We start from the raw sequence: 14,857 nt of genomic DNA, 5'->3' as shown, positions 1-14,857 counted from the left end.
CTCCTCCTCCTCCTCCTCCTCCTCCTCCTCCTCCTACTACTACTACTACTACTACTACTACTACTACTACTACTACTACTACTACTACTACTACTACTACCACTACTACCACTACTACTACTACTACTACTACTACTACTACTACTACTACTACTACTACTACTACTACTACTCTACTACTACTACTACTACTACTACTACTACTACTACTACTACTACTACTACTACTACTACTACTACTACACAACAACAACAACAACAACAACAACTACTACTACTACTACTACTACTACTACTACTACTACTACTACTACTACTACTACTACTACTACTACCACAACAACTATTACTTCTGCTACGCAAAGCAACCGAGATAGGTGAATTATTATTGTTGTTATTATTTTTTTTCACTTAAAATTGATATTTATATTGTAAAGTGCCCAGAGCTTGTGTTTTACACGAGAATGAGCGCTATATAAATGTGTATTATTATTATTATTATTATAGGTCCCGAGTCAAGTCGAGACTTTTTGCTGCCCCCCCCCCCCCCCCCCCCCCCCCCCTCGAAACCCAGCATTGATTGAGAGTAGCTGGATCTGTTAGATCTGAAGAAAAGTACTTTACGCTAGACTAGCGTTCTATTCAAGGGCAGCAGCAATTGCTACTGTCCGTTTAACGTGATATAAACCGGGATAAACTCCACCAGACTCCATGGACCTTATGCTTCGGAAGGACTTTTTATTGTATAATTAATTTGCATTTTCCACATTCTTTACCATTGTATTGCAACGTCAGTGGTGAATATACGACTTCAGTAATGAATAATGTGCAGGCTATTGACATACCGTGCCTGTTTTGAATATCTTAATTTTTATTCGTTCCTCATTAATTGTTAACATTTAATGATAATGACGGTTGTTACGTCCATGTCGAATGTCATTGAGCAAATTTCTGCAATGTTAATTAAGTCTGGACAAAGATTAACATATAGATGCTGTGCGTTTGGCTAAGAAACTCACAACATTGCCATTCGGAAGTACCAACACACATCACTATCTGTAACCGTGGACGTTTATAGTCTGGTTAATACAGTTTAGTGAAAATTACTCATAAACATGGATGGCAAAAAACAAGAACAAAGACCGGAGAACTTCGTTTTATCTATAGATAGTAGTATGCGCTTGGTTGAGAAGCTCACAACATTGCCAACCGGAAGTATAGCGAACCAACACACAAAACAATGTGAAACATTTAACGTTTATATCTGTTTAATACAGTTTAGTGAGAATTACTCATAAACGCGGATGGCAAAAAGTAATAACAACGACCTGAGTGACGTCAACTTCGTTCTATCTATTGATTCGTGCATGCATTTCATTGCATAAGAGGCAAATTCGGCATAGGTTTTGTTAGATAGATGATAATGAATATCTAGTTATAAGAACTCTATACTCTTCTTTAAATGCTTAATGCAATTGCAACTTAAAGATAATTTTTCTCAAAATTAAGTTAACATTGATGTAATATTAGACAATATAATTTTTCGTTTTCTAATTTGATCCATACTTTAATTTAAGCTAAATTGTGATAAATGATGTATGCATTTAAAAAAACAGGGAAACATAAATTAAACAATTCTTCCGTTTCTATTTTGTTCCGTACTTTAACTGTAAATTTATATCATAAATTGTTTTGTCCAAACTCACTTCAACTCAATTATAGAATTTCAAGTTCAAGAAGAGTTTGTGTTTGGCCTTTTCAGGCCAATAACCTTAATATCTTCTTGGATAAACTATTCTATTTATAATTATGAATGAATGAATGAATGATGATGATGATGATGATGATGATGATGATGATGATGATGATAATGATGATGATTATGATGATGATGATGATGATGGATAATGATGATGATGATGATGATGATGATGATGATGATGATGATGATGATGATGTTAATAATAATAATAATAATAATAATAATAATAATAATAATAATAATAATGATGACGACTACAACTTCAGCGACAACGAGACGACAACGATTATGATGATGATGATGATGACGATGATGATGAAAATGATGATGACGATGGATGACGGTGATGATGATGATGATGATAATGATGATGATGACGATGATGATGATGATGATGATGATGATGATGATGATGATGATGATGATGTTAACATTCTTATTGGCAGGGAACAAAATGAGTAAAAAATAGTAAAGCCATTACGAGTATCTATCTATGTATCCTTTTGTTGATTGTTGTTGTGTCTCAAATTGACATGCTGCCGTAACATTAGCAAAGCGATTCTATTCTATTCACCCCCGACTATCGATGACCTTGTGAAATATCCAGGCCAACAGACGGTTAGCAAAGCAGACATCGTATTACAAGAATCCAGACAACGAATGGCATCCAAGGTCAAACAAACAATTGCCTCACACTGTGAGATACTCAAACTATCCCAGGCATTCACAAACAAACTATATATAAGATAACATTTTAAAACTGACAAAGAGACCACAGATAATCATGATAAATATAGTTTTATTTATTGATGCTATGCGCTTACGTAAAATACTGACAACACCGGCCAGCCGGATATAACGTCCCAACACACAAAACTATGAGGACGAAATTGATGTCACTCAGCTCTTTATTATTACTTTTTAGACAGCAATTTTTTGGCTGAATTGTATCAATCAGAATTTGAGGTTAAAGGTTACACATAGTTTTGTGTGTTGGTACGTTATATAGTTATGTCCAGCTGGCTGATGTGGTTAGTATTTTACCAAAACGCATTTCATCAGTATCTAGATCGGTTTTAATCCATCAATGAATACTGAAATGCTAATGACAATTATAGTCATCTCAACATTGTTTTACACCACATTTCAGGAAATTTAACTTGATTGTTATCACTATTTTTATTTTCGATCAGTATTTGTAAAGCACCTTGAGGTGTTGGCGCTATGCTATTATTATTATTATTATTTTTATTATTATTATTATTATTATTATTATTATTATTATTATTATTATTATTATTATTATTATTATTATTATCATTATTATTATTATCATCATCATCATCATCACCATCATCATCATCATCATCATCATCATCACTATTATCATTAATATTACATTATTATTATATTATTATCATCATCAATATCATTGTCATTACTATTAATGATTGTGATTGGGGGTTCCGGTAGCTCAGTTGGTATAGCACTCGCTTCACACGCAAAGGAGCCAAGATCGATCGCGGGTGCAATCGAGATTTTTTTCCGATCCCCCCCCCCCCCCCCTTCTTGTCCACCCAGCAGTGATTGGGCAGCTGGGTCTGTTAGTTCTGGCGGAGAGTACTTTTACCATACACTAGCGGCCTCTGCAACGGGTAGCGAGTAATTGCTTTTGTCCATTTCACACTATAGAAACCGGTATAAATTCTGACTCCATTCGTCTTACGGCTCTGAAGGACTACTACATTAATGATTACCATATAATTGTCATTACTAACTTCATTATTATTTTATAAAACAACCTTATATTTCATTTCAGAATTATCGAATATACCCTACTTTGTTCTGTATTTATCTTTCGATATATTTTTCCCCTTCCTTTCACCATTCTTGTTTAATAATTTATAGTTACGGTAACCTGAAATTCTGACGTATTGAGTTTTAATAAAAACAATTTAAATCTACAGACTTTGTCTATGGATTTCTTTTAAAAATTCAAGGTACCGAGAATAACTTGTGAGATCAAAAAATCTGCAATCGTAAAACTGAGAACTTATGAACAAATATTACAACTTACAAAATAAAAAGGGATTTTAAGAAAAATAAAAGAATTAACTTTTCTTACCGAAATTATCAACAGACCTGCGTACTTGAAAATTTGAAAAAAAAACTCGTAATTCTTATCTTATCTTATCTTATCTTACCAAAGGCTTAATATAGGACGTATCCGTTAAATGCCTTATGCAATATTTTGTAATTACAGAATCTCATAAAGCTTGCATTGTATCATTTACAGATAGTTTTACACAACTTTGAATGTAAGGAACAATATATCAATACGGCAATGTAAAATCGAAAAAAATACTATCATTGAATACTGGTAATTGAAAAATGGTCATGATCGAATGAATCATAAATGTAGAAAGGTCAGTGTGCTGATCATTAAACAATTAAACAATTTTTAGAACACACACATTGTAGTCGCTTTAGTTAATTTCTAAAATTAGCAATTTACTATCACAAAGACTAAATAGCCTTTCAAAATCATCATAATGGTGTCAATTTTCAATTTCAATAAATTTTAGTGACTTAAAGATGCTCGAAAAGTTCTAAACTTGAAGCCAAAATTTCGTAATTCTACGATATTTATATTTTCGTAGTCCTAGGCAAGTCTCTACTATCAATTAACATAGTTTAACCTTTCAGGTTAGCAGATAACTTCATAACAATGTTAATCTATCTTTTTTCACCAAAAAATATCAACTTTACAGATTCCTAAAATTTTTCGTTTTGATCTCAAACGCCAGATTCCACATCCTTTAAAAAGTTAACTGTCGTTAAAAAACCGCGGAATCAAAAAATTGGCCAAAAAACTCGTCCTTCAAATATCGATCGATTTAAATGACGCTCATCTTGGCAGGAACTCTCATACCTGTAACCCAGAGAGGTACCAGGTTTGAGAGTTTCTTAATTTTATCGATAGGTCGAGTATGAGTTTTCTGGCGAAACTTTTAAATATGCCTCTTTCCAGAACACGCAGTTAGCTGGTTAAAAGGACATAATAATAATCAGCTGTTTTTCTCTAATTGCAGGTTGTTGAAGCAGCGTTTTCTGCTGCCAAAATTTGAATGAGATTTTTTTTGTCTTTGCCACAATCAGTATTATCTTTGTGGAAAAAATAGCAATTTGAAATTTAACATCATGTGAAGTGGTACCGGGCTAATAATGTCTAGGCAATGAGCGTTCCAGGCAACAACCGTTATTTGCTCATTAGGTGTTTCTGTGAAGATATATCATAGTTTTGTACACTATCCTATGGACTGTATGTACTGCCATAATCCGGGGGAAAAATCGATTTTAATATTTTGACCAGTAAACTCGTCCTTCAAATTATATCATGGATCGATTAAAATGGTCCTCATCTTGGCAATGGGGAGTCCCGATAGCCCAGTTGTTAGAGCACTCGTTTTACACGCAAAGGAACTGTGATCAATCCCAACATTGTTTGGGCAGTTAGGTTTTTTAGATATGACGGAAAGTACTCTGCGAAAGAATAGCAAGCAATTATCTATTGTCCGTTTCAAGCTGTATAAACCCGCATAAACTCCGACTCCCTGAGCTTAATGGCTCTGACGAACTACATCTTTGCAAAAACTCGTAAACTTTAGACTTGTTTGAATTATCGGGTTTGAGAGTTTTTAATGCACGAAGGTCATTTTTATTTGGTCGATACTTCCAGGACCAGTTTTACGGCCAAAAAGAAAAAAATAATGTGTTGGTTTGTTGTTTCTCTTTTTCAGAGAACGACATGGGTCTTTGGCCAACAGTAAAACGTAACACGTGGGACAAGACATTGACGTCTGTTAGACAATAATACAATATTTTTCGGACAGTGACAATGGAGTTAACTGTCGGGTACTCATTTCACACCTGAATACAGTGAGAGAGTGCAAGTAAAGAGCCTTTTCCAAGGACTCAACGGTGCGGCGTTCAAAGCGAGACAAGAATCCAAGACCTTTCATTAATAAAAACGAACAATTAACAAAACAGAACAAAAAAAAAAATCTTGAGCTTATATATAGCGCAATATCCACTTGTCATGTTTTTCAAAAATTATAAAGAACCATTTCAAAGCACACTATTCGAAGAGTTGTAAGCAACTGTGCCTTTAACGCGACAGAAACTGGATTATTCTTTGGCCCCCATGGGCCTCATGGCTCGCATGGACTAGTCTTAAGGAAAACTCTACTACAACTCCCGTTGTCAAATACCTCTCCATATAAACCGAATTAAAAGTTTTTTTTAAAAAGTGGAGCAATTGATAAATACATGAGATTTGACATAAAACATTAGCTAATTCAATGTAAAATGAACCGGATTTTTTTAGAGAAGGATAATTAACATTGTCCGGATGGGATGGATACTAATATGAGTAATGTCTTGACAGGGAAACTCCTGCTTATTTGACGTCAATTTACTATTCCTCTGCTGGTGTTAATAATGTAAATGTTGCTGCTCGAAGCTCGAAGAAATAAATAACAATGTGAAATGGAATGTAAGCTTCAATTTGATATACAAAAACAGATAAAAAGGACGTTTCGGATTTCCCGGTTATCAACAAAATGAAACGCTATGAATGAAACACTACAGACGTCTGGAGTGTTTCATTCATCTTGTTTTGTTGATAAAGGGGAAACCGGAAAAGTCCATTTTATCTGTTTTCGTATATTAAATTGAAGCTTACACTCAATTTCACATTGTTATTTATTGCTGGTATCAATAAAAACCTGATTTTTTAAAAAATGGGATTGTCTGAGGATAAAACGAAATATGCATCTCTTATCTTGAAAATGGTTGATCATATCATTCGTGACACCGACAACCCGTCCCATGTGATTTAGTTCCATGCATTGCGTTTCACGTTACATCCTAGATATCACCAAGAAAATGCCAGCTGTGTTATAACTTACTTCTTATGTCTTTTATTTATATGCGTGGATGATATCATATTTGGCAGGCAATTTATGTTGTGGCGCAGGGCAAAACTTTAACATTCCGCGGGTGCACATGAACTTTTCACTTGGTGGCATAAAAAGTTCTGCATTTTTAAAATGTGCATCAAATAATGAAGTATCTAGGTCAGATGAATAAGAGCAAGTTACGTACAAGCTGCTTTAATTGGTCAAGTTCTTGCTTAACTACTCTGAATATAATTTGGTTAACCGCTTTATATACATCCCTTCCCTTCCCTCTTAATTAGCATTGTTCTTGATGAGTTGATTCTATATTGCACTCTTTCATATAATATAACATTTGAGAACAGAATTGAAATGTGTGATTACCTTCCTTTTCTTAATGGCTGTGAATAGGGTATTGGAATGACGTTATCAAAATGTGGGCCCATCTTTGTTCTTGCTTTCACTCATTTAATCTATTTAAGTTTGCCTTTATGAATTCCATTACAACGTTACAACTATCAGTTTCTTTTTAAACGAGTTAACTGCCATACTCGGGAAAGACACGTATTTAAACATTTGGCCAGAAAACTCGTCCTTCAAATATCGATCGATTACAAAAATATATAAAAAATGAATCTTTATTCAGCTCATAGGGGAACTTTGTCTCTATGGTCTATTCCAAGGGAAGACTGGAATAACCCAGGAGTGAGCCGCAGTGCAGCACCGCAAATTTGATCTAGGGCGGGGTGACTTGCTCAAGGCCACATGCATAGCGCAGCGGCGGGTGATCGAACTCGGTACCTTTCGAAGCAAAGACCGAACCGCTGAACCACGTTGCCCTTAATCCTGGCAAAAACTAAAAAACCTGGGGCCTTGGTGGTCAAATTTTTAAATACGTGTTTTTCCAGAGTATGGTAGTTAACTTGTTAAAGAATCCCAGTACTTAGCCCTCTTCAAAGCGATACACGCCTTTTAAAACACAATGCCACCAGGCTATCGTTAGATGGCCGTAGTATGTGGTCAAGTGGATAGTACCCCAAAGAATTACACTGTCATTGTCCAGACACGGGGGTGAGATTCTAAGGGTCAATAACTGGTAAGTTCATGAGAAAGTGTCTGTCCAGGTTCGTTCTCGCTGCTGAATTGGCACAACAACACTGCCGAACTATGAAAAAAAAATACAATTAAAAAGATTTTGGCCAGAAAACTCATCATTCAAATATCGATCGATTTAATAAATAATTTTTAATGACGTCCCCGGATGACAGTATGAGGGCCACCAATTTTTTTAAAGTGTTTTTTTCTTCGAAAATACGAGATAGAATAGTGATCCAATATGTCATGCCAGTATTATAATGGAATTAAAGGAATGAAGAAAATTGATCTTTGACTAATTATGATCAGAATTAGGCAATTTTACGTTTGTTGCTATTAAAAAGGCCCATAAAAAACAAACAAACAAACAAACCAAACAAACAAAAGAAAAAAAAAGGCTGAAACAACTCACAGCTGAAATGCAATGTTATGACCTAGTCGACTTCGTCATCAGCGTGTGTAGGTGGGCAGACGCAAACTGACATAAGGGGAAACTGTTCTTGACTCCGAGAGGAAGGACGCCAACATTAATTAATTAATTGAGCTTTTATATAGTGCAATATCAACTAAACTAAGCTCAAAGCGCTTTACAAGGGGTCCCTGGCCAACAGCAACATTTAACATGTAGGACGAGACATGACGCCTATTAGGCGATATTACAATTTTTTCGACAGAGACAACGCTGTTAACGGCCAGGTACTCATTTTACACCTGAGTATGATGAGAGAATGGGCGTAAAGAGCCTTTTCCAAGGACTCAACTATGCGCCGATCGAGGCTCGAACCCAGGACTTTCCTATCCGAAAATGCTTGACTTTTATTGTCTTTAAAAAAACAAACAGATTAATGGAATTTAGAATGAAAGGAGGCCGTGTAATTTTTTCCACCCTAGAGTGTTTTAATATTATTAAGGAAATGGTTGAAATCCACATTTAGTTTGACACCATGTCCCTCCAGTAGTAATCGACAATTGGGTCTTGTTTCAATCTAACGGAAAGTACTTTGTGATCAAGAGAGAATAATTAATTGTCCTTTTTGACGTAAGATAAACGTGTGGCTTGAAAAGGATTAATAAATAATGTGAAAAAGTATGTAGGAAACAGTGCAAGACAAAGAAGAATGAAAAATACATGAGAAAACAAACCCCAAAAATCAGTGTCCCTCGACTGGGAATCTGGTCTGTTTCATACTAATACACACTTCTTCAGATCTTTATCTGACAGTCAAGGATTTTTTTGGGATGGTTTTATTACTTGTATTTTTCTTTCTTCCTTTGTCTGGTACCGTTTCCTACACACTTTTTCAGATATTATTTATTTTACATCAGTGCCTGTTCCCTAATTTTTTAAATACTAGCATGCTTGAATTCGACTTACCATCGACGCCGCAAGACGTTTCGGCATCACTTCTCTTAGCTCTTTCAGCACGATGGATATCCTTGTGATCGGGTAAGGCTGAGCGTTTGTACACAATGTGGGGAAAAGCTCCATCCTCCCGACCTGTGTGACCTTTGACCGGTTCTATCAAATAGTCGATGCCTTTGTGCTGAAGGTAGCCTCTCTGAAAGGGGTCAATACATAGAGGAATCAATTATTATTTTGTAAAAGATATAAAATATAGTTAAAAATATTTTTTTCTCTCTCTTTTTTTCTCGTGTTTCGTCGTTCACGAAGCTATACAAAAATTTCATAAATTCTAAAAACAATTTTCTTTCTTTTTTAAAAAAAAATTATTGGTTTTTTTTTTTTTTTTTTTTTGGGGGGGGGGGGGGGGGGGGGGGGGGTTGAGAGAGACAGCGACATTTCAATCCATTGAGTGAAACTTTTTCGAGTGGTAAGACACCCTCCAAGTCACCGGTAAGATTAGCTCTTGCACTATTGTCGCGATGAAAAGGATAACGAAAACTATCAAAGTTGGAATGGAAATAAGACCCAAAATGCTACGGATTATAGCCATTATTTAAAGTCATACGCTACTTGCAAAATGCGGTGCGCAATCAGGACGAATAAACGTAGAATTAATATATATCTACTATGCAACTCATGTTATGCCGTAAATAAAACCTCAAAGTAAAAAAAAAGGTCTCCAAACGTTAACAATACTCGGATATAAGTTATTTTCTTTTCCCGAAAGGGAGGCAGTGAACAGCAAGGTGAAAGCGGTAACCGACCGCCAGGTGATGTTATTATGAATGGGTGTCACTTCCCACAACCACAATTACGATGTCTAACAGGTTAAAAACAAGATGATTCACTAATGGAGATTCATTAGGACACCGCAGGGCCGCTAATTTCTTGTATACACCAACATAACGCCTTTATTCCTTTTGCGTAAACAGTCTTTTAATCAGTCCAGAGATGAAATAAGATGGCCTTTAACTTGTCAAATTTTGATATTCATCAGATTTTTTCAGAAGTCTGTAGTGTAAGATGTTTTGAGAAATTAAAAATCATCTAAATTTATTGACATTTGAAACAAAAACTTCTGACAAAGATGATACTAAGCTGCTTGAAACTGTGGACTGTAAAGGGTAATAATAAACATTAATGAATATAAAAGCTTCAAAAAATTTCTCTGCCACCGATCTGGTATTTTTGTTTTCATTGGATTTTTTTTTGTTGTTGTTAGACGAAGACAGGTTTTGAGCCCGAAACGTTCCGTGTTTGATATTTTGTTCTTTTTTGAGGCTGTTATATTCATTTTTGTTTATTATTTTTTTTTTAACTGACCAAAATAAAGAACAGGTGTTTATTTTTTTTTACTTCTAATTTTTTTTTTACCATTTAATGGTAGGACCACACCGCGGTCATGTATGGCGAAGGTATAGTAAGTAGTGGATAGGCACGGATAAGGTCGAGACAGTTGGAGTTGAAATAGCCGGGTGTTTTTAATATCCTGTCCTCCATCTCAATTTGTCAGACTCCATCCCTTTCCGTTGTTCTCTTTCTCGCCTGCCTCTCTCTCTCTCTCTCTCTCTCTCTCTCTCTCTCTCTCTCTCTCTCTCTCTCTCCCTTTCTCTCTCTCCTTCCCTCCCTCTTTCTCTCTATATATATATCTATCTATCTATCCATCTATTGTTGAGGGGAATTGGCTGGAATCACGTCGAGTGCTTGACAGTTTATTTGGGGCGAAGTATATATCTATTTATCTACATATCTATCTACAGATATCTATAGGAGAATATAACAGAATGAGGTGAGAAAAAATATCTATCTATCTATCTATCTATCTATCTATCTATCTATCTATCTATCTATCTATCTATCTATCTATCTATCTATCTATCTATCTATCTATCTATTTATCTATCTATCTATCTATCTATCTTCTATCTATCTATCTATCTATCTGTCTATCTATCTATCTATCTATCTATCTATCTATCTATCTATCTATCTATCTATCTATCTATCTGTCTATCTATCTATCTATCTATCTATCTATCTATCTATCTATCTATCTATCTATCTATCTATCTATCTATCTATCTATATATCTATGGTTGAGGGGAATTGGCAGGAATCACGTCGAGTGCTCGACAGTTTATTGGGGCAAAGTATTATAATCCTAACCTCATTTGGTTCTCAATTTGTTATGGATTCATTGTTATAATGTAATGGCAATAGGTACAATGAAACCAACGTAAAATATTATCCATTACAACCATGTCAAAACAAGTCCTTCATTGCGTTCGGTCATCGGACCCGTAACTAAGTGCAAATCTATGAATAAACTAATACAACAACCTTTTAGCACGTTACTTGTCACTTTTCATATCTTAAAATTAAATAATATGGCGTCGGTTGGTCAGTGATCAGGTTTTTCATCTTGTAACAAACGAAAGCTATGTTGAGCTTGGACAGTTACTGGATGCAACGATTGTAAAATCCTTGCCCAGTTGTTATGCTCTTGGCTGAAGTACCAACTATACGTTACATCACTCCACTTAAAATTATGAATAGAGCGCACGACAGGATATTGTCCCTTATAAAGTGGACAATTTTCGCAAATGGCCTGCTTGGTTGGGGGGGGGGGGGATAAACAAAGTATTGTAATGAAGCCTTAGCATAATGTGCGGCTATGTGGTCAAGTGATATGACACTCGCTTTCGGATCGGCAGGTCCTGAGTTCGAGCCTGCTCGGCGCATAGTTGAGTCCTGGGAAAAGGCTCTTTACTCACATTCTCTCACCGTACTCAGGTGTAAAATGAGTACCTGGCCGTTAACAGCGTTGTCTTTGTCCGGAAAAAAATGTAATATCACCTAACAGGCGTCATGTCTCGTTCTATATGTTTCGTGTTGCTGTTAGTCAGGGACCCATTGTAAAGCTTTTGAGCACATTTAGTGGATACTGCATTATATACAAGCACAATTTTTCTTTTATTTTTTAAAGCTCATAATGAAACCGTGAAAACGCCTTTTTACATCAAATTTAAATTCTAATTAAACGGAAAAAAATAAATTATCTTTTGCCTATCTAACGTATGACACATTGAATTTATCCGCTAAATTTATGTTCCTCTAGATCGGTATTAATTACAATTGAGTGACGACTCCCGTGCTGCCTGACATATTTTATTGTCAAACTAATCGCTGACACCCGATAAACGTGCAGAGAGGCTGACAGAGTAAAATATTTCATCCGATGTAAGCGTCTACATAATAATAAAAAAACAGACTTAATAAAATTGTTTTTTTTTTAATGTTCAGTGTTGACGTAAACAGCTGGGTGATTAATTTGTGTGGTTATGTGGTAATTGGGTATGTCAATACGCTTCAAGAGTCGTAACGTCACTTCCCTCGTAATGACGAATGGTAACTTAGTAACTGGCTCTAAACTATCGGAACAATGGCGGACGCCCTTGTGAAATAATATTTCTCCGACGAGCATAAAAGCGTATCAAGAGGGGAAAAAAACATTATAAATCCGATCATGTTTTGACTTTTACACATTCTGATCACAAGATATATGAAAAGTTCTAGCCAGCATGAAGAATAGAGAGTACATATTTTCTTTGTTTAGAACCACGATGGCCGCCGTTGCTGGGCGACGTGACATCAGACTATTGAATCCAATTCGCCTTAGGACAGGTAAACATATGATTCGGGTCCAGCTCCGGGTGGCGCAAAATTGAGTGGTTGGAGAGGCTCTTTACTCACATTTTTCTCATTGTATTTTAGTACCCAGCCAGTTCCAGAACTGTATTTGTCAACAACAACAACTCCCCCCCCCCCCCCCCCCCCCCCCCCCCCCCCCCCCCCCCCCCCCCCCCCCCCCCCCCCCCCCCCCCCCCCCCCCCCCCCCCCCCCCCCCCCCCCCCCCCCCCCCCCCCCCCCCCCCCCCCCCCCCCCCCCCCCCAAAAAAAAAAAACCAACAAAAAACAAAAAACAAACAAACAAACAAAAGAAAAAAAACAAAAAACAAAAAACAAAAAAACAACAATATCATATTGCATGGCAGAGGATCTCAACGTTTGTTAACTAGTGAGTGTGTGTGTGTGTGTGTGTGTGAGTGTGTGTGTGTGTGTGTGTTTGTCCAAACGTGGTCAGTGATATCCTCAAGTCAAACGGTATACACCTCTAAATATTAGGACATGATTCCGACACATCCACTCACACACACACACACACACACACACACACACACATCACACTCACACAATCACACACGTACAAACGCGCGCGCGCGCGCGAGATCTACTTACCTGTTGGCAATCTTTTTATTTCATCATTGCAAGCACACGGTCACCTGTTCAGAGTTTTTTTAATTACCTAACTGTTGTTAATTTTATCATTACAACATAAAAACACTCATCAACACCACTACCAACCATCCCCGTTCATGACCTTCCAATAACACTCCTTGTTAAACAAGAACTCTGCTATTTCAATTTTTCCCATTTGCAGTGCTGGAAACAGACAGTTCTATCTAACCTGCAAGTTGATTAAGTGCATTGACGAACAGTGACAAAATGATTTATGTCATATTGGTCGGAATTATTTTACGTTTATTAAAGAATAGGATTACTCTCAATTATCAAAAGTCCTTAAACACGAACTACTCCGTAGTCTCAGTTTCAACAACTGTTGCAAGTTCAAATATCATGTCAATTAGGCAATATAATGTGAAAAAAAAAATCTGGCTAAAATATAAAATGCGTTTAGTCAGGCTGCGGGTTGTATGACAGTAATTACTTGGCCCTTCATCAACTGTGTTTTTTTATATCCATTGATGGGGCTTATCTGATTGGCAGATGTTGTTTTACTACGCCAATTTAATTTCAGATAATTATCGTAATGTGTGTGTTAATAAGTTAAGATGATGGAAATATGAATCACTCGTGTGTGTGTGTATATATATATATATATATATATATATATATATATATATATATATATATATATAAATTGAGCTTTTATATAGCGCAACATCCACTAGTATGCGCAAAGCAAGGAGTCCCTGACCAACAGCAACACGTAACATGGAGACGACGCCTGTCAGAGTACCTGGCTATAGGAAGTGACGGATTTTGTAAGGGTGTGATAGAACCAAAAGAACCCTTAACAGGCGGGCGATTAGTACTGTGGAAATGGAAACATTTTCCCATATGGCCTGCTGGAGAAATAAATGAAACATTGTAAAACGCAGTGTGCAGACAGGGTAAGTCTGTAGAAACCGGCTATATAAATATAGTCATATTTTTATTTGTGCGGCCATATGGTCTCTGCAACTATGTGGTCTAGTGGTATGACACTCGCTTTCGGATCAGAAGAGCCTGGGTTCGATCCTCACTCGGCGCATAGTTTTAGTTGAGTCCTTGGAGAAGGCTCTTTACACACATTCTCTCACTGAACTCAGGTGTAAAATGAATACCTGGCCCTTAACAGCGTTGTCTCTGTCCGAAACAAATTGTAAAGCGCTTTGAGCACGTTTAGTGGATATTGCGCTATATAAAATCTCAATTTATTAAATCTTATCATTATCATGCATTCAACCTTTTACCATATATTTTTAATTGGACTTCCGGTTGATTGAATTAAACA

The 14,857-nt window shown here is 36.3% G+C and overlaps 1 protein-coding gene across 1 annotated transcript in view; it reads right to left on the bottom strand.

The window, feature by feature from the left end:
- LOC144964816 (A disintegrin and metalloproteinase with thrombospondin motifs 6-like) overlaps positions 1-14,857 on the bottom strand; it is a 105,773-nt gene that overhangs the window by 26,551 nt on the left and 64,365 nt on the right. Inside the window, exon 4 of the mRNA XM_078899465.1 lies at positions 9,191-9,374. Coding sequence (XP_078755591.1) covers positions 9,191-9,374 — 184 coding nt within the window. The remainder of the gene's footprint in view (positions 1-9,190; positions 9,375-14,857) is intronic.

Source organism: Berghia stephanieae, chromosome 2 (assembly GCF_034508935.2).
Source record: "Berghia stephanieae isolate SIO BIC M18660-M18661 chromosome 2, UCSD_Bste_1.3, whole genome shotgun sequence".
Lineage (NCBI taxonomy): Eukaryota > Metazoa > Mollusca > Gastropoda > Nudibranchia > Aeolidiidae > Berghia > Berghia stephanieae.
Note: the sequence above shows the minus strand (reverse complement) of the source record. Positions and strands in the feature narration are given on the sequence as shown.